Here is a 19,813-nt window from a genome sequence, read left to right on the forward strand (position 1 = left end):
TGTTCATTTCAAAACTTGCATTTTTAATGGGCTAATTGCACTTTTACTTTTTACAACCCGGCTCATTAAATAGCTCATCGGCATCTCTGTGGAATCGAAAATATTCAAAGAGTCTTTACAAGATGCTAAAACCCACAAAAATCCAACAAACAGAACAAAATTAGGCCATAATTGGGGCTCAGCTGTTCCACATCTTGGTGAAACGGCACAATCATTTCTTGATGGTTTCCAGCACAAACACTAACTAAACAGAAAATGAAAGCAATTTTTTAAACCTTTGCTGCATTGTTTGTTTTTGTTGGTTTGTGCAATCATGTTTGCTTTGAGAACAAACTCGTAGAAAAAGATGCTTTTTATTTTCTCCTCTAACATTTTTGAGTGAGCTTTAGGACTCCTGCTCATCATGTGAAAGTGTGCATCTTATAATAACAAACAGATGCTGAGCTGACCTGAGAGTCGGCTCCAGGTGCCAGGTGTTGCACATGAACTCCCTCCAGTCCACCGTGGTGTAGTTGATGCTGTCGTCCTTGTCTTTATCCGCGGAGCTTTCATCGTGCAGGGCGGTGGGGCTCTTCTGGCCGGGCCGAGGTGCGAACATCCGCGGGGCAAAAAGAGCTGAGAACACCGAGGGAGAGAGGCAATCAGGTCCCTGCTTTGAAACGCTCCAGTTTTCTCTTTTAGCACATTCGTGAACAACAACATCAGAGCACAACATAGATGCGTCCTACTTCAATTATTCAGAATGAATCAAACGTGTGAAAATCTGAAGCGCTCGCAGTGCTTCTCTTTCTACTTTGCTGCAGAATCAACAGAACAAAGTCACGGCTGTTTTAATTGTGGTGATGAAAGCGAGGTCGCCGGCATAAAGAGTGCTAATTTGTTCCTTTGTGACGACTTGAAACCCATTAGGATGCTGCGCGCGTCGGGCTCCCTGACCTGGCTGCTGTGTGTGAAAGTAACAGCGTGTCACGCTGCTCCCAAAAATTTGTCCCACAGCACGCGGACAGCTTCACAAGTACAGAGACAGACAGATGTGCTTAATCTTGTGGTCTTCTCCTCCGATGGCTTGATGACTCATATTCTTGACAGACTGTACAATGCTTGGAACTCTGGAGGGTGTTTTTTTCGTGACTAGTTGAGTCATAAATTTGTGGGCAGTTGAAATGAATAAACATTGTTGTTGGGGTTTTTTTTTCTATTCACTGAAAGACTAACATCGATGAGTAACATGGAAAAAACAAAACCTTTCTCTTTCTCCTTTAGATAGGCCGACACCATGTCGTGCAGGAACATGATGAGCTCGGCATCCATGGTGACGCAGATGTGGTCGGTGAACTCTGTCACCACGCTGCACTCCACTTTGGGTTTGCTGCTGGAGTCTGGAACAAATGAAAACACAGAGATTGGATTTGTAAGGTCATATTTTAAAAAACAAACAAAAAAACCCAAGAAAATCAATTTCAGCAAACACATCGATGTAGAGTTAGTACGACCTTTGGTTTCCTACATACTTGAGAATATTATGCAACTCAATGGGATAATCTCCTCGCTCTTATTTTGAAGTTTCCATTGCTGCTGACTGTGTGAGTCCTCGGTGTTACTCAGATTGACTCTTTGTTCTTTGACAAAGAAAATTATGATTTTTTTTTTGTGTCAGCATGAATTTGTAAGTAATGTTTTTCAGTAGGGAGTATAATTTGTGTTGTCCAGGCAAAGTGGGAGATATGTCACCATAGCAACTACAAAAACCAGATGTGTAAGAAGCAGCAGGAACCTAAACCTTGGTTGTTTTCCCCTAAAACTAACCTGGGAGGTTTTAATCCTTAATCTCAACCAAGTTTTAATGTCTTAATTGAACCAAGTAATTCATTTAGAATTAATAACTGAGTCGGGTATGAATCCCTCCAACCTCCAAATGTGGATAAGGACAAAAATGAAATACAAATAATAGTACAAATTATGTCCAGAGACACGATGAAATAATTAAGTTCTTGTTCAGAAATACGAATAAACAGATTCGGGCTGCGACTATTAAAAAAAACAAAAACAAAGAAAACACTGCCACAAGACTGCGCTGGTTTTGCTCTGAAATTGCTTTGCAAGCTAGACGGGCACTAACAAGAACCTGCAGCAGGGCGAGAACTGGTTCACGGTCACAGGAATCTGAGGCTCGCGGAGCAAAGCGAAGGGCTGCCGTCACTTCCTGCAGTGCAAGGCGGAGCTGGGATGCAGATGCTCCAAACAAGAGGAGCTGATTATTCGTTGATTTATTAATTTATTTAAGGAAGCGCAGGTAATTTTATAAACACTCCCATACTCCGAGTGTGATCCCAACAGTTCATTTACAGACTTGTGTGAACTAAAACATCACAAAAAGCTCATTCATTAGCAGATTGTTTTTATGGTGTTACTGTCACCTACCCGTTAGAGAAGGTTCATCCGGATCTTGTACGTGAATTGACTTAAAGTCCAGCTGCATTCTGGGTAGTGCAAAGATGGTCTCTGTTTCGTGGTTGTAGCTGGATGTGCTGCGGAAGCTGCTCAGCAGACTGGAGCTCTTGGCAGCCGATCCGCTCTCTTGGTTGTTGGCCTCGACGTTCCTGAGCAAGTTCAGCTCTGCGACAGGAGATAAAACACGTGGGAACTCTTTTCCTGAGTTTAAGGTCACGCTCACGCTCTGCTTTTCCGCTTTGTTAAATGCTATCTCCACCTATTTTACATTTAAGATAAGACGCGGCTGCTGCGCGGTGGAGAGAAGAGAAAATTTCTCCTTTTAGTCTGAGCTGTCTCGAGTGAAGAAAAGGTTAAAGTCTGAAGCAATCTTTTCTTCCCCAGATACCCCCAGTTAACACTTCTAGCCTAGTAAATCAGTTCTGAAGCTACTTAAGGCTACGAAATTCATTTTTTCCTTCCTTTCGGTTTATCTTCTACTAGGTTTACGTCACTGATTAAAGAATACAGGATGTTTGATTTGCAACAGTCCCAAACTGGCTTTCATCAACATTTGAAGTGGTTGCTCTTCCCCCCCTCCCAGCATGCTCGTATGACATTAAAGCAGCATTTGGTCCCATTAATTGATCTTTTTGTTCTCACTCGGTCTCAAGAATCCTAATGTGACCAATGGCTAAAAATGAATTCTGTGCAGCCGAACTTGATGTGAGACTAATCGAGTGAGTATATTCTAAACTTATAGTCCAAGTATGAAGTGAGATTCTCGCTTTGTTTACCTAGACTGTGTTTCCCTGCAGAACTAAAACAGATAAACACAAACACATCAATTCTGTGAGAAAAAGGGTGCGATCCTGGAAAATTCCCGTTTGATTTGGTTCACTCAGAGTGTGAAAGCTTCGTTTTAGAGACACCTGAATGCATTTTTGCACAGAACAATGACTCTGGATTCTGTTCCTCTTTTCTTCTATTGTCGTGACTGAGTTTGGAGGGATCTCTTCTTGGCTACTACAGACAGAAGGCACAATTATATCCAACTGAAAACGATTAGTTATGTCTATAACTTCTGTTCCCTGAAGGAGAGGAACGAGGTACAACACATAAGTATGGGATATCACGCCCTCGCGTGTCCTGGCTGAAGAAACCTTTATTCACGCCTTTACGGCAGATGACGTGTGATGACACGCGCAAGGCCCCGCCCGCACATATAGCCGCTGCCATCACCGTCATCCCTCAGTTCGATAGCCGCTCTTCACCGAGCCAACTGCTCAGTGGGGCCACCCTGTGTTGTACCTCGTTCCTCTCCTTCAGGGAACAGAAGTTATAGACATAACTAATCGTTCCCTTTCAGTCGATTCACTCGGTACAACACATAAGTATGGGACCTATATACACGCCCCGCAGAGCAGCCACCGAACCGGAACGGGACCACCACATCCTTAGTGAGTGGTAGACCCAGCAGAAAGGACAGCATGAGCCACCGAAGGGGCTGTAACGTCCAACCGATAAAACCGCACAAAAGTGTGCGGCGACGCCCAATTAGCCGCTGCACAAATATCAGCCACAGGCACCCCTCTAAAAAGAGCCCATGAGGTCGCCATCCCCCTGGTGGAATGAGCTCCCACCCCGTGGGGCAACGCAAAACCTCCGGTGCTGTATGCCAGCGAGATAGCCTCTACAATCCAGTGGGACAGCCTCTGTCTGGACAGAGCTCTACCCCTATTCGGATTAGCGAAGCAGACAAACAACTGGTCACACAAACGCACATCCCGAGTGCGCTCAATGTAGGTGCGTAGCGCACGCACCGGACAAAGAGAATGCACCCTCCTCTGCTCCTCAGATTCAAAAGGAGGGGAGCAAAAGCTCAGCAACTCAAACTCCATTGAACTATAAGATGCCGGCATGACCTTGGGAAGATAGGCGGCATTCGGACGCAATACGACCTTGCGGCCATCAGGAGAAAACTGTGTGCAGGCAGGATGCACAGACAGCGCATGAAGGTCCCCCACTCGCTTCGCCGAGGCCAAAGCGAGAAGTAATGCGGTCTTATACGAAAGAAGTTTCATATCTACCGACTCAACGGGTTCAAACGGAGGGCCACAAAGGGCCTCCAGCACCAAAGACAAGTCCCAAGCCGGGACACTGGACTTAAGCACGGGCCTCAGCCGGCGAACCCCTTTCAGAAAACGCACGGCGAGGGGATGCGCACCTGGTGTCACCCCGTCAAAACCGATATGACAAGCAGATATAGCCGCTAAATAAACCTTGATCGTCGAAAACGAAAGGCCTTTATCCAACAGCTCCTGCAGGAATGTTAAAACATCCACAATAGAGCACTGAAATGGGAGAGTGTGGCGGTCCTGGCACCATCGCTCGAAGGCTCGCCATTTGTAAGCGTACAAGCCCCTAGTAGACGAGGCCCTGGCGCTCTGAATCGTCGCTACCACACTAGGTGGCAGACCCTTAGCAACCAAGTTTAACCTCTCAGCAGGTAAGCATGAAGGTGCCACAGATCCGGGCGCGGATGAAACACTTCCCCCCCCGCCTGAGAGAGGAGATCCCTGCGGAGAGGAAGCTGCCAAGGACTTGCTGCAAGCAGGCTGATTATTTCTGCATACCACGACTTCGCGGGCCACCAAGGGGCCACCAGGATCAGAGAGAGGGAATGCCGACGCACCCTCTCCAGAATTGGAGATATCATTTCCACTGGGGGAAATGCATACAGGAGCACGTCTGGCCATTGGTGCGCTAGCGCGTCCAAGCCCAAGGGTGCATCGTGGTCGATTATGGAGAAGTACAGGGGGCAGTGAGCATTCACCCTGGAAGCAAAAAGATCTATTTGCGCCTCGCCAAATAGATCCCAAATCTGAGCCACTATTGAAGGGTGTAACCTCCATTCTCTCACCAGAGGACCCCCCCTGGAGAGAAGGTCCGGCCCCAGGTTCAGGTGGCCCGGGACATGGGTGGCTCTTAGAGTCAGAAAATGAACACTGCACCATAACAGCAGAGAGCGAGACAGCTGCAACAGGGGAAGAGAGCGTGTTCCTCCCTGCCTGTTTATATAAGACACCACTGTTGAATTGTCCGTCCTGACTAAGACATGCTGGCCCTGCAGGACTGGACGGAAACGCTTTAGAGCTAAGAACACTGCTAACAGCTCTAAGTGGTTGATGTGCAGCTGGCGCTGAGCCGCGGACCAGATCCCTCTCACTGACGCACCCTCGCACAGCGCTCCCCACCCACTTAGGGAAGCATCTGTGGACACCACCTTGCGAAACAACACCCTCCCAATCCGAGAGCCCTGGTGCAGTAGCCCGGGCTCCCTCCAAGGACGGAGAGCTAGCATGCAAGACGCAGTCACCGGCAGCCTCCTCCGGAGGTGACGCGAAGCACACAAACGGTGAGAGAGAGTCCAGCGTTGAAACGCTCTCATTTTCAACAGCCCAAGCGGCACTACGGCGATCATAGATGCCATCATGCCCAACAAGCGCAATATCGTCTGGAAACGCAGTCTGCGTCCCAGCTGAAATTGAGCGAGGCAGCGATGAAACGCGGCCACTCTGTGCTCTGACAACCGTGCGCGGCTGGAAAGAGAGCATATTTCCAGACCGAGAAAAGCGATCTGTTGACCTGGGATTAGCGAGCTCTTCTGAAAGTTCACAGAGAACCCCAGTGTCTGAATGTGTGACAGAACCCGCGACAGCTGCGTCTCCGCCTGTTCTCTGGAGCAAGCCACGAGAGCCCAGTCGTCCAGGTAGGCCAAGATGCGGATGCCCCTCTTCCTGAGGGGCGCTAGCGCTGCCTCGGCACATTTCGTAAAGGTGCGGGGAGCGAGCGACAGCCCGAACGGCAGCACTAGGTATTCGTAGGCTACGCCCTCGAATGCAAACCTCAGAAACTGCCTGTGTTTCGGGTGTATAGCGACATGAAAATAAGCATCTGTTAGATCGATTGTCGCAAACCAATCTCCCGGGCCGACTGCACTCAGGAGCTGTCTGAGTGTTAGCATCCTGAACCTGTACGTTCGCAGGTACGTGTTCAAGACTCGCAGGTCGAGGATGGGACGAAGCCCTCCCCCTTTCTTCGGAATGACAAAATAACGGCTGTACCAACCTTTGTCCGTCTCCGAAGCGGGGACCACCCGTATTGCTCTCTTCTGTAATAGCGCCTGTATTTCCTCTCTGAGTACCAAGGCTGCCTCGGGGTTGACAATCGTGTTCACGACTCTTTGGAAACGAGGCGGCTTGACCCGGAACTGCAACCGGTAACCCATGGCAACGGTTTGCAGCACCCACGGAGAGGGGGCGCAAGCGCGCCACTGAGGGAAGTGAGCAGCCAGCCGGCTGGCCTGCAGCACTGACGGCGGGGCGCCGTCGCCCCCCAGTGTGTCTGCAGGGGACTGCATCCCCTGCCTGACCTGGCTCATTTCGCCTGCAGGTTGAGCATTTGAGATTGTTTGAGAGTAAACAACACTCTTTATTGATTGCAACATGGGAACATGTACATTTATACATTTTGTTGGGTGCACCTTTTCCGGGGCATAACAATGAAAAACAGCGGGAACACTCGATGTGGTCGCTTGAACATTCAACACATCTGAACCGTGTGCAGGGGTTATGTGCTTGGGAGACCGCGATAGGGAAGTGCAGCGCCTTCTGGGGCTGACAACCTGAACAGAACTTAAGCGGCACCTCTTGTGCGGCAACAGAGGGGTAAGAGCAGCGTCTCCCTGCTGCCGGATCCCTTCCCCACTCGCAATCACAGCTAGGAGGGCTGAGGCTTCTTCCTCCTGGGCGTCGGGTCCCGTCGGGGGCCCGGGGGAGGGCCTTTGCCCCAGGCCGACTGGCGTGGAGCTCGGGCCGGAGTACGTGCTCTCGCCGGCGGCCCTCCCACTCCAGCAGTGGGCGCCGGTCTCTTGCCAGCTGTCAGAGGAGCGGCGGGCCTGTGAGAGCTAGCAGTGGGCTTGGGCTGGGGCTGGCGTCTGGGGATGATGTCGCGCAGAGCTTCCGTCTGCTTCTTCCTCAGATCGAATCTAGCCTGAATGGCTTCAAGTGAATGTCCGAATAACCCAGCCGCAGACACTGGTGCGTCCAGATACACAGCTCTGTCTCTATCAGGGACGTCGGAGAGGGTCAGCCACAGGTGCCTCTGCGCCACCACTGTCGAAGCCATCCCTCTGCCCAGGGAGAGCGCTGCACAGCGAGACGCACGGAGGATGTAATCCGTGGTGACTCTAACCTCGTTAAGAAGAGGTGACAGCGGGCTGTCCTCCGGAACCAGCGATCCAAGCTCCGCCAGGCACATTGCTTGGTACGTCTGGAGCATGGTGACGGAGCTCATGGCTCGAGCGGTGCCGGCCTGAGCCCGATAAATCTTCTCCAGCTGCGAGGCCGAGAATCTGCAGTGCTTGGACGGCAGAGTTGCGGGGCCACCGACACCATGGTTATGGGACGGGGCCAGATAAGCAGCCAGAGACGGCTCCATAGGGGGTGGGTTAGCTAAACCAGCTCCCTCGGCGCCGTCCAATTCCATGTACTGTCCATAGCCGGGCACAGTGACGCGGGTAGACAGAGGTTTGTCCCATGACGCTGTTAGCTCGCAGAGAAAGTCTGGGAACATGGGGAGGCAGTTTTTGGCCGTTGCGGGCTCCGGTGGAAGGAAAAAACCCGCAAACCGCGACGGCTTCCGAGCTGGTGGAGGAGAGGGCCAGTCCACCTGCAGCTTCTCAGCGGCACGGCGAAACAGGGAGAAAAGAGAGGTGTCATCGTGGCCGACCGGCGCAGCAGCGGCGGCATATTGGGTCGACAATGAGCTCTCCTGCTCATCCTCCGACAAACCATGGATGTCCAGGCCGATGTCCAGCACGTCATCGTCTTCCTGGGGAGCGCTGGCGGGCTTCAACCCAGGCTGAAGCCCGTCAGCGCTCCTGCATGGTTCCGGTCCGTCATCGGCTAACCCGTCAACGTATTCCATGTGGTCAGCCCAGCTAATCGCGGGGACATCGACCTGAAAATTTTCGTCGTCGGACTCGGACGAAGCCGGGGCTCCAGACTCGGAAAGAAGAGGGTCATACCGTGCGACAGCCGAGCGTCCCAGCACTCTTTCCACAAACGTCACCCGTCTTTCCAGGGTCGAGCGTCGGAGCTGGCGACAAAACGCACAAGCTTCGGGCTCCGTCAACGCTCTCCTAGCGTGGACGATCCCCAGGCAGACAGGGCAGGCATCGTGCTGGTCGCTGTCGTGCAAAGAGAAACCACATCCCTGAGGACAGGGGCGAACAGAAGATTTCTGCTTTGCTCGCTTCGGTTTGGAGTCCATTCCCAAAACGCAAAGCGAAACGCTGCACAAGAAAAACTTGAAAATAGCGCTCCGCGGGCAGCCTACGCACCAGCTGGGCGGTGGAGGCTAACACCAACAGGGGCAGTTAAGCTAGGTTCAAGTTGGCAGACAACGGAGCTAACTAGCAGTAGCTAGCTAGCCCAACTCAGCAGAGGTGTTCTCAGCGAGGTGAAGAGCGTAAGAACTGAGGGATGACGGTGATGGCAGCGGCTATATGTGCGGGCGGGGCCTTGCGCGTGTCATCACACGTCATCTGCCGTAAAGGCGTGAATAAAGGTTTCTTCAGCCAGGACACGCGAGGGCGTGATATCCCATACTTATGTGTTGTACCGAGTGAATCGACTGAAAGGGAACTGCTCCCATATTCATGGAATAATCAGATTCCAAGGACAGCGTGAGCCAAGTTGATGACAGAGTTGAAGCGGACATATCCTGCACATTTCCAGGTCGTTATTTTAAATCTGGGGGTTTACTGGCATTAATCTGCATGATTTACAGATCCAAATTGATCCGATACTAGAGCTGGGCGATATAAGATGTTATGCTTGATGTTTTTTTCATTTCAGACGATAACGATATCTATCACGATATAAGCCAAATAACTATATTTGTAAGATTTAAATGTGCCGTTGCTCACAAGTAAAATGTGAAATAATCAGCAGCTTGTTTTGATTAAAATATTTATTTCCCATAATAAGTTCAACAGGGTAGATGTACTAAAGAAACATGAGACTTTTTCAGATAAAGGCAAATATTACAAACTACACAAAAGGCAGCCGCTAAAGCGTTTAAGTTTCAAAATAGAACAAACGAAACAGACTAAATTGTCAATTCCACTTAGAAACAAAATATTAATTCTAAAAATAAATCTTAGTTTGTTTTACAGAAGAACAGACAAAACTGACTAACTTTTGTCAATATCAAATAAACTGAGAACTAAAAGGAAATTCTCAATCTCTCCTTGTTGTATAGCTCAGCTTTTCAAACACTTTTAACAGTTACTTTAGTCTGACAAAAGCGAATGACGAATTAGCGCTTCCAGTCAGAGACTGAGCATGCACCGCTTTATTGTATTTCCAGACTTGCTTTCGGCACATTTACAGTGCACGCTACTCTTTTTTTTGTCAGACTTGAAATAGCCGAAATACCTTCACACTACAGAACTTCTGTGGCTCTTCCGTTCGACAATCTCTCCGGCATTGGAACCATCATCTGTTTTCTCTTCGGTAACCTTCGCTCACGCTCTCGGTTGATTTTTCTGTAGTCGGCGCACTCATTTCCTCCATTACCGGGCGGCACGGCGGCTGGCTGCGTCCCAAACAAATACACATGTGCGGCTTGGCACTTGTGCTGTACGTAACAAGTCACGTGACGTGACACTGCGTCTGTGATTGGTTCAGCTCTGCGCTACTTAATTTGAATTGGCTGTTGTTGGGTTTTTTTTGTTTGTTTGTTGTTGTTTTTTTGTTTTTTTTTAAAAGAGGACAAGAGAGACTAGGTCTATCGCAATAGTTTAACTTTTCTATCGAGGAAAAGTTATTTCGCAACACATATCGTTATCGTTCTATCGCCCAGCTCCATCCGATACTTTAAGTTCAGCCTCAGGCTATTTAAGGTCCCCCATCAGCCCACGCTGACTCTGATTGGACAGCTCCAAAACCAAACCACAGTAATCAGATTCAACTGTTTCCCTGTATTTTCCAATCCCAAATATTTTCTTTTTAAATACGCGTTCAAGCCTTTCGATCCCAAATAAGCGAGCATCAACGGCCCACTGACGAGGCTTTCCACTAAACAAATGGGCACACATGAATGACACAATTTTGCTGAAATGTTTACCTTCGTTTCTCATTGCAGTGACGTAGCTAAACCATTCTTTGACAGTAGCAACACCATGTGGAGGGTTTTCATGTCGCCGTCGTGTGATTTTGGTTATGGTGGCCATTGGGCTTTCGAGAGCACCACACGGCTTCGTGACCATCGTGTTGTGGCCGAGATGGAAATCCAGTGTCTGCACGATGTAGGTAGAGTCGTCTTTTGAGCCTGTGTGTAACAGAAACAATTCATAAAGAGATGCACCTTTATATATTTAGTTTTGATCTGTTCATCAGGACTGAGCATCATCTCGACTGAATAATATTAATATTCACGAGTCCCTAAAAAGAACATTTAGTCTCACCATCCTCCCAGATTTTCTGTGCCTCTGTCCAGAAGGCGATGTTGGGCTCTTCCAGGTGGAACAAGGCCCACGACTTGGAGCGGAAGTTTGGCCCGTGGAAGCAGGCCAGAGTCATGTGATTGCCATGGAGGCTCATCGACCCGCCAAGCTGCACGGCATCCTCAGGCAAGGGCGTCTGGAAGAGGGAGATGTGGCAGCCGGCGATTACCTTCAGCACCCCGGGCCAGTGGCGGTGATGGGCCGCATCCATGTCTGCGTGACAAAGACAGTTAGGAGGGAAAATGAGAAGCAGGCGGACAAATGAATTCTGACTGGAACACGAGGCTTGTTGCTGGCGCTAACAGGATCAGATTTAGTGTGTCATGTTGTTTTTGTCCTTATAAAGCCCTCAATCTTTAAAATGTATGCTGCCTGTTTCGTTACTGATTATCTCATGAGCGAGGCTGATTACATTCAGTTGCTAAACAACCTTTTCAACTATTTGAAAAAGTTGTTTACAAATTAAGCTTATTAGAATTACAAATCATTTCACTTCCTGCAAGCAGCACAGCTTGCTGTGCGCGCCTTATTATGCTACAGACTGTGCTCAACATTCACCCAGCAGTATGGAACGAGGCATGCTTACAAAGCTCTGCAGCTCCTTTGTCAGTGTTGACGACGGGGGTTTTGGGGGGCAGGTAGGGGCCAGGGCCCCAGGTGGAGAGGGCCCGCTTGCTGGTGTCGAATTGCTGAGTGAAAAACTCCTGCAGCTTCATGCCGATCTTGATGAGGTCTGGTGTGGTGGACCGTGAAATGATCACCTGGAAAATGTCCCACTGCAGGTCTCCGTGGATGAAGATCTCACTGGAAGGAGAAAAGATGGGGAGGGAAACGGAGCAGATGAGTGAAAAAGGTTGTTGCAAGAAACAAAGGAAAGGAGAGCAGGCATAAATGGCTCACAGGTGAAAGAAAATGGCATATATTCTCGACATAATGTCGTGTAATTTGTGTATTCTTGTGTTCAAACTAGATACAAACACAAACCCTCGAGTCCAGACATAATTTTGTTCGGCTTGCCGAGCATTCGGAAACGTGGGCAATAAATGTCAGCAAATTGTCTGTTTTTCTTCATAACCCGCGATGCTTTGAAATTGTGCTCTCTAGTTAGTGTGCTTTGTGTTTCAACACTTCAGAAACTGAATACAAACCTCTTTGTAGAGAAAACATCTGCATTTCAAAGTACAGAGACATGGAGACGTGAAGCAGGCTAATCTCTGATGGCCACAAGAATGAAATGAATAAATGGCACTAAACATGACTCATCTAAAAGTGCTGTATTGATCGTGTTGTGCCGAACAGTGCAGTCACGCTGACATCATACCACACCTTTTCTCTGATAGGCTGGTGTCCACTGTACACAGGTTGACCTTCCATTCATCCTGCAGCTGCAGGTCAGCATTACTAAACACTCCCATTAGGATGCTGGAGCCCATGTAGTCCACTCGCGCCTCTGTGGAGCCCATGGTAATCTGGATCTTGTGGCTGGGCTGCTGGTTTGGATGCTCTGAGATGTGGGCTGCAAACCACACGATAGTAGTTACCAATGAGAGCGCACAAGCAATCCCATACCTCTCAACATCAAAATCAGTGGATTCTAGTAAGTAAGGACTGACTTCTTCTTCTTCTGGTTTACCTGTTTATTGCTGCTGGACCACAACACCAAGGGTGCAACCATACATAGCAGAACTCACACTACACATGGCTGCTTTGTATGGTGTCTGAGCATGATTGCCCTCCTCCACAGCCCTGAAAGCTTAAATTCACAGCTCCACAACCAACAAGGCATATCATCTAAAAATGGTGCTAACCTGTGTTAAGATATTCAACTGGCATTCATGAAAACGCTTTAGGCTTCTGGTAGGTACAAACCACAACTGGTACATGTCAATATGTTTGGTCTAATAATAGTTTTATAAAGTCACACACATCCAGCCACAGCTTCATGGCTTCAGTGTCTTTAAATACATGCTGAGATTGACTGTGAAGCCTCCTCTCAGATAAAAATGGCTCAGCACCTTGTTCTTATGTTTTTAGTCTAAAATACCAAAGTTAAAATGATTTATTTTGCTGTAAATATTCGCTTTTGTGTCTATTTATAAACTATTGAAGGTGAACAGGCGAGAAGGTGACGTGTGCTTCACACACACTGTGGCAGATTTAGTTCATCTAGAGAGGACACCGAGTAGGGACGATTTCAGGCAACAAGTAATTTCTTTAGCTGACTGCATCTCAAGCAGAAGCATCAGTGATCAGTGCTTAGATATTAAACTCAATGAACAAAGATCTAATATGCAATCACTGATCACTTCATTAGTTACACTTTGCTAGGACTATGTTGGACCCTCAGAGATTTTGGTCCATACTGACATGATGGGCTCATACAGCTGCTTCAGATTTGTCATCTTTACATCCATGATTTCAGTCTCTACATCCCAAAGGTGTTCCAGTTTAGAGTTCAACAAATTTATTGTCAAGTTTAAGAACAAGCTAGAGCTGCATTTTATAACATTTTGTAATATTCTGCTGGATATAGCCATCAGAATATGGGCACAGTGTGGCCACTCAGGCAGGCTGTGTCACTGAAATGATGCTTAGGCTGTATTAAGGGGTCCATGGCGTGCCAACAAAATATCCTGCACATCATTACACCAGCAGCCGCAACTGTTGTTTTTAAAGTGGTCGTTTTATGATTTTATCCCAAAATCGAGACTGGTCACACCAGGGAACATTTTCCCAATCGTCTATTGTGCAAAAGTGAATTTTAGTCTCAGTTTATCGTTCTTAACGGAAAGAAGTCGCACCCAGTGTGGTCTTCTGCTGCTGTACTCCATGCGCTTTAAGAATATATGCTCATCTGCACATTTTGATTTTTTAACAAAGCTTATTTGAGATACTGTTGCCTTCCTGTCAGTTTGAAACAGTCTGACTATTCTCCTTTGACCTGTTGAAAGAAATGTTCATCATTCAATATTTTCTCCTTTTTTCAGACCAGCCTTTCTAAACTTCTAAAACACAGTTGTTTAGGAAAATCCCAGCAGATCAGCCTTTTCTGAAATACTCACACCAGGCCGTCTGACACCAACAGCCATGCTCCAGCCACCATCAAAGTCACTTAAATCCCCTTTTTATCCTCATTGTGATGCTCAGGTTCAACTTCAGCAGGTTGCCTTAACTATGTCTGCATGCCTAAATGCACTGAGTTGCTTCCAGCTTCCAAGTGGCTGCTGTATCTATATATTAGCCTATTTAAACATTAAATGTAATATATAAAATAAAATGCATTTTATGCCTATTTAGCAGAGTAAACATTTTTGTATGTGCATAATATTACATTACTGCTCCCAGTGTTTTAAGAACTCTAGCACTGAACTTTGGCTCAGCTCCACATCCACACTTTACACTCTGTTAGAATAAAAGCTGCTAACGAGTTGGAGAAAAACACCAGATGTTTGAAAAGCTGATGCCTTGTTTACTTACAGACCATCTCCAGGGTGTTCACGTCTATATTGCCACCCACCACCCCGCCCTTGGAGTCGAGCTTGGATCGGCCGAGGCCGACAGACATGCTGATCTCTCGGTCTCGGTTGCTTCCGACAGAAAGTCGGCCCTGACTTTTCAGCCCGCTGGTCGTCCAGCTGCAGGGACAAACAACTGTGAGCGCTCCTGAAATGCTGCTGAATAATGTAGAAGGCTTCTGTATGAAACATAAATGACTCATCACAAGAAGTTTCCAAGGAATAAACACAGGTAACAGAGGAAGAAACGAACAGCCAGTTCTGAGCGCTAAACCCATTTTCACAAGTCAACATGTCAACTGTGTTTTCTAACGTGTCGTTGTGCGTTTCACCTTCATCAGTTTGATGTGTTATTGCCTTTTTGCTTATATCCAAGTGCAGCTATTTTGACAATACAATTCTCGCTTTAAATCCAGGCTGCACCCTTGCATAAAAGTTTTTATGAAGGAAGAATATCCTGAGCTCATAAATGATTTAATTAGAGCTGGAGAAGTGTACTGTCTTGCCTTGGTGAGAAAGAAGCAGAAGGTGTGTGTTGTTTGTGGAGCCCACACACTTCCACTGTGGAAGAGGGTTATTTTTTTAACTTTATGGAGACCCAGAGCTCATAAAACAGTACAGCCTTAGTTATGAGGGTGCTGTGTTTGCCACTGCTTCAGCATCATTTTCTGCACTTCAGCCTCAACCGTAGAGATCAGGGGTGTACTGACACCATATTGTGGTGAACGGTAAAATCCAGCAGTGCAGTAGAGTTAAACTGAACCCATAAGAGTGGACGATAAAGGGTGATAAGAAGTGCAGGAGAAGCACCCCAGAGGCATCTGTACACCAGTTTAACAGCTGTTTACTGCAGTAAAAAGGTAAATAAACAATGTTGGCTATGTTTTATTTAGACAGTAACATTCTTAAGTTAAATTTATAACTTTAGTTTTGCTTTTAGAGCTACAATGCATGATGAAGAGTGTTTTCCAGTCAGTAATTTACTGTTCAAGCGTGGAATCTTTCACTTAAGTCATTATCTTACACTAGCAAAAATTGCTACAATTAGATCAGCATGCGAGCAAAAAACTTAAGGATTCAGACCAATCTATAAGAGAGCTTCCAATAGCTTTTCTCCTCTTGGATCTTAATGATACCATAATAGGAAAGGATAATATAATGTGGACATCTCAGGCTCTCAGGAGGGAACTAAATCAGCTGGTTTCAAACCACATATGAACTGAGGGACTGCAACAGGGCCGGGTATAAGATAACTAAGGATTATATTGAAAGCAACTTTAAGTGTAAGGCTGGTTTCAATGATTGCATCACCTGTTAGGATACTAAAGAAAATACAGACCCTTGTAGTTGTAAATAGGCCTGATTTTGTCTGATGTGTGGCTGTGAAAATGCCTGGCTTTTCTGAGGCACTTATATGTTGTTGGCAATTGATTCTTGTTGAGATGAGATGAGAGTCTGTTGTAGCCATCGACAAGCGTTAAAGTGGGGCAGCCAAAAAAATATACTTTGATTGAAAATCATGAGATACTTTCAGATGAAAGATTTTTATCTCTCATCCATTTAATTAGTGTTTTTCTTCCTTTAGTGCATAATCCCCCTGCTAATTCATTTTTAATGATATTTTGTGTTTGTTTTCCTAAAGTTTCTTTTATGTTCTTTTGATTTTAATGTTTTTTTTTTTCATGATTTGTGAAACTGGACAAGTGTGGCCAAGATATTCTATAAATGAAAATATAGTCAATAATTTTAAATCGCTTCTGTGTTTGAGTTACCAGAGTAACCATTAAATCCTAATTATTAGCACGTGTTTGCACAGCGTTGGATGCACTTACGTATTGTTTCCCATCACGTTGCTCATGTTCATTTGGACGGTGAGCAGCTTTAGGTTGATGGCAAACACCACCAGCGTCTCCCACGGCGACCCCTGCTGACCTGCTGCCTTCCCATTTTTACCAAATGAAGGAGTCGATGTTTTTGTGACTGAATCTAAAAAACAATGAAAAAAAAATAGGAAAAAATTAATTGCAGTTATTTTTTCTTCCTTATCTGGATTTTTGGGTGTGAAGATTCGTACTCCGGTAACAAAAGGCATTTAATGTTCCCCGTTACCTCTCCTTGGAGCGGAGGAGTCAGAGACGCTCCTGGTGCGACCAGGTGCAGGGGACTTGAGGTGCCCCAGGCTGCCTGGGGACATGTTGCTTCCGGTGGAGTGCTCCGAAAAGACGTTGGGGGACTGGGGCACGTGCTGCGTCCCGGTGCTGCCGTCCCACGTTCTCCAGTAAGCTTTCCGGCTGGACTCGGGGGACAGGTGATGGGTGACGTTTTCAGCTGAGTCAGGAGTGGCGGGGCCGGAAGCTGGAGCGAAGTAAAGGTTCGAAGAGGTAAGTAAAGGACACCTTTGTAAATGTCAACGTAAAGTGACTGCAGGAAATGTTTGCTAAAGGACTGCCAGTGAGACAGGATATTAAAAATGAAAAAAGGCTAAATGCACAGAGGTTAGCAGGTGGATGTTGGTGCTCATATCAGAATTTTTGGGGAGAAATGTTCACTCATTTCTGCACCGAGTTAAAGATTTTGTTTTTAGAAACCCATCTGAGAGGCAGTGCAGAGATTTATATAGAAGCCAACAATATCTCGCTTTAGTAAAAGCACATCAGTTTGTTGATCATTTCAAATAAAGATCAGCACTGACAGAAGCCTGGAAAAGCTCACTGTTCCCTGTGTCAGATGCCACATAAAAGCTGAAATTCTACAACAACTTAAAAGCCGGCAACGTAAACAACACACGGCCATCACAACACCCGAGTGCAACCGCTGAGCACTCACGTGGGAGGTTGATGGTTTGGTCCCCCAGGAAGAGGCGTCTGGCGATACTTCGACGATACCAGGCTCTCGGGAAGGCCAGGATCTCGCTCAGTCTTCTCATGTCGTACTTGAAGGAAGCCGAGCCGATGTCACACACAGCTGACGGAAGAATATCACATTAGTGAGCATGTGAAAGACTTCTTTATAAGACTGCACAGGATAAGGCCACAGTTCTAAAAGCTACAGGGGGAAAAGTATGCACTTACTCTCACAGATTGGAAAGACGTATTCTTCAGTCTCATTTATGTGCTTGTAAAATGTCCCATTCAGCAGCTCAAGCACTCACTGTGAGATGCCTATTTCAAACCCTGCGTTAGAGCTCTTGATGTTCCCACTCTCTTTTTACAGTGTGGCTAACCGTTTTGGAGTGTTTCTTTTTGAACACGCAGGCTCTCCAGGATCGGTGCCTACACTCACCATACATCCTGCCTTTCTGCTGCTTCTGGCCCGCCTCTGAATGACTGGACTGGTGCCCAGGCCTGTGCACCAGCCCTTCCAACACCTGCTCTGAAAAGTGGCTGTGATCTGTCAGTCAGGGAGGCTGATTTGGTATGAGCAGCTCGTCATTGTCTCTCTTTTTATTAACTTGCTTGTCAGCAGTTTGTGCTTCCAGATGCTCATTTTCTCTTTACTAGTTTGCAGACACCTTATCGTGCATACCTGCAGCTGCATGTTGCAAAGGTTGTGCACTGGAGACCGGACAGGGTTTGTTGAATAACTTTATTGTAAAGTGACACTCGGGTTTTAAGGTTGCTTGTTCTAACTGTTTGGGTTTAATCTGGCTGTTTAATGGCGTAAAGCTCTTTCGCTATTTTTCCAATTTTCTTTTTAATCAGTTGGTAAATTTTAAATGGAATTCAAGTTCGGAGCCCTTTATTTCTTTGTTCTGACGAGCACCATTTGCCCATGGCTCTTTCACCACTTCTTTTGTTACTTTGTGCTTTGCTTGGCTTCACTGTTTGTATTCATCACTTTCATAAAAAGATAACATTTTTGCCTTCAGCTGTTTTCATCTGGTTGTTTGTGTTACTGCAGTTACCCTCCGATGAGCTGGGGTCACAACAGCCTGCTTCTGTGCTGGAGTACATTCCCACGGTGCTGCTGATATGATTGAGTACTCAACACAGAGTTTCATATCCCTTAAAGATGATTCTCTGAAAGGGTTCGCATCTGTTGTACGTCACTTCCACTTCATATACTCTGGCTGTATTTCTGACTGCTTTACAGAGAGAAAGAAAGGGGCAAGCTTCTCGATTCCCACTTTTAGTGAACATGAAATATTTAGCACTATGCAGGAGTTCCAAAAAAACACAACGTTGTGAAAGTTCCTGCTGAGCTGGGACAACTTTGAGACAGTTCACAGAAAGGATGGCCAACAAAAACACTGAGTCCCAGTCTTGTTAAGCACATCTGCCCAGGACTCCTCAGGCTGTGCGTGCTGACACATGCAACCGGATTTATTCCAGTTAACTAAAATTCTTTGCCTTACGCCTATTTTCAGAATTTAATTTAGGTTTAGTTAACCCTTCTAAAAAACTGCAGCTGCTTACCAAATGTCACCCCCAACTGCATGATTGATGTTTTACCTTAAAAGCAATTTAAGTGATGCACTTAAAAGCTGATTTATGGTCCGCGTCAGTGTTCATTTCCCTACCACTCTCCCTGTGCACAGAGAAGGATTGTGGGAATTTTAACCAGCGGATTAGCAACACTGACTCGCTTGTGCGTCATCCTCTAACAAGCCAACACTGTGACGTAGAAGAAAAGGTGATGGGCTGAAAATCGGGGCTTAAAAAGTAACAAAAAAAAAAAAAAAGAAGCACTGATGAAAAGCAGAGTGCAAAGAGTGAATCATTTTTAAACACACAGCAAAACCAGTTCTATATATACACCATAACTAAGCTAAAGGACTGACAACAGCACAAACCTCAGCTTTAGCAGTGTTCAGTTCCAGTAGTTCAACATACAGTATATTTGACAGTCCCCCCACGTTAGCAGACGACAGATACAACATGAAGATATGGATCTTCAAAGCTCTGCGTGGTTCAGTATCAAAGCAGAATCAACACAGCACCATGCTGGAGCAAAGTCCTTCAAGAAGCAGGCCTCACGACTCAGCAGCCATCTTAAAATGGCTCAGTGTATTTATGTGGGCAGTCATGAGAACATAAAAATGCTGAAAATAATCACAAGTCAAATCAGCTTTTGATAATTCTGCCCTAAAATCCATTTTTAACAAGTCCCCCCCTGAACATTGCACTTTGACAAACACCTTCCTTTGCTGTTGCAAACTCTTCTATAAACCCAAAAATAAACTGACAACTTTTTACTTTGTATAACTTTGTGCTGCATAACAGAAAGCATATATTTGATAAATATACCTCAACTTTTGCAGGAATTGTGTCAACTTCCCAATATTGTTATTATC

At 46.4% G+C, this 19,813-nt stretch overlaps 1 protein-coding gene across 11 annotated transcripts in view; it reads right to left on the reverse strand.

Moving 5' to 3' along the window:
- kiaa1109 (KIAA1109 ortholog) overlaps positions 1-19,813 on the reverse strand; it is an 86,460-nt gene that overhangs the window by 1,819 nt on the left and 64,828 nt on the right. For all 11 annotated transcript variants that reach the window (XM_080293647.1, XM_080293650.1, XM_080293648.1 and 8 more), the window contains 11 exons: positions 17,347-17,484; positions 16,630-16,875; positions 16,353-16,506; positions 14,483-14,640; positions 12,332-12,521; positions 11,592-11,809; positions 10,967-11,218; positions 10,627-10,830; positions 2,422-2,616; positions 1,245-1,379; positions 450-615 (listed from right to left, as the gene is read on the reverse strand). In XM_080293647.1, the coding sequence (XP_080149773.1) occupies positions 450-615; positions 1,245-1,379; positions 2,422-2,616; positions 10,627-10,830; positions 10,967-11,218; positions 11,592-11,809; positions 12,332-12,521; positions 14,483-14,640; positions 16,353-16,506; positions 16,630-16,875; positions 17,347-17,484 (2,056 nt within the window). The remainder of the gene's footprint in view (positions 1-449; positions 616-1,244; positions 1,380-2,421; positions 2,617-10,626; positions 10,831-10,966; positions 11,219-11,591; positions 11,810-12,331; positions 12,522-14,482; positions 14,641-16,352; positions 16,507-16,629; positions 16,876-17,346; positions 17,485-19,813) is intronic.

Source organism: Astatotilapia calliptera, chromosome 19 (genome assembly GCF_964374335.1).
Source record: "Astatotilapia calliptera chromosome 19, fAstCal68.1, whole genome shotgun sequence".
In the NCBI taxonomy this organism is placed as follows: Eukaryota; Metazoa; Chordata; class Actinopteri; order Cichliformes; family Cichlidae; genus Astatotilapia; species Astatotilapia calliptera.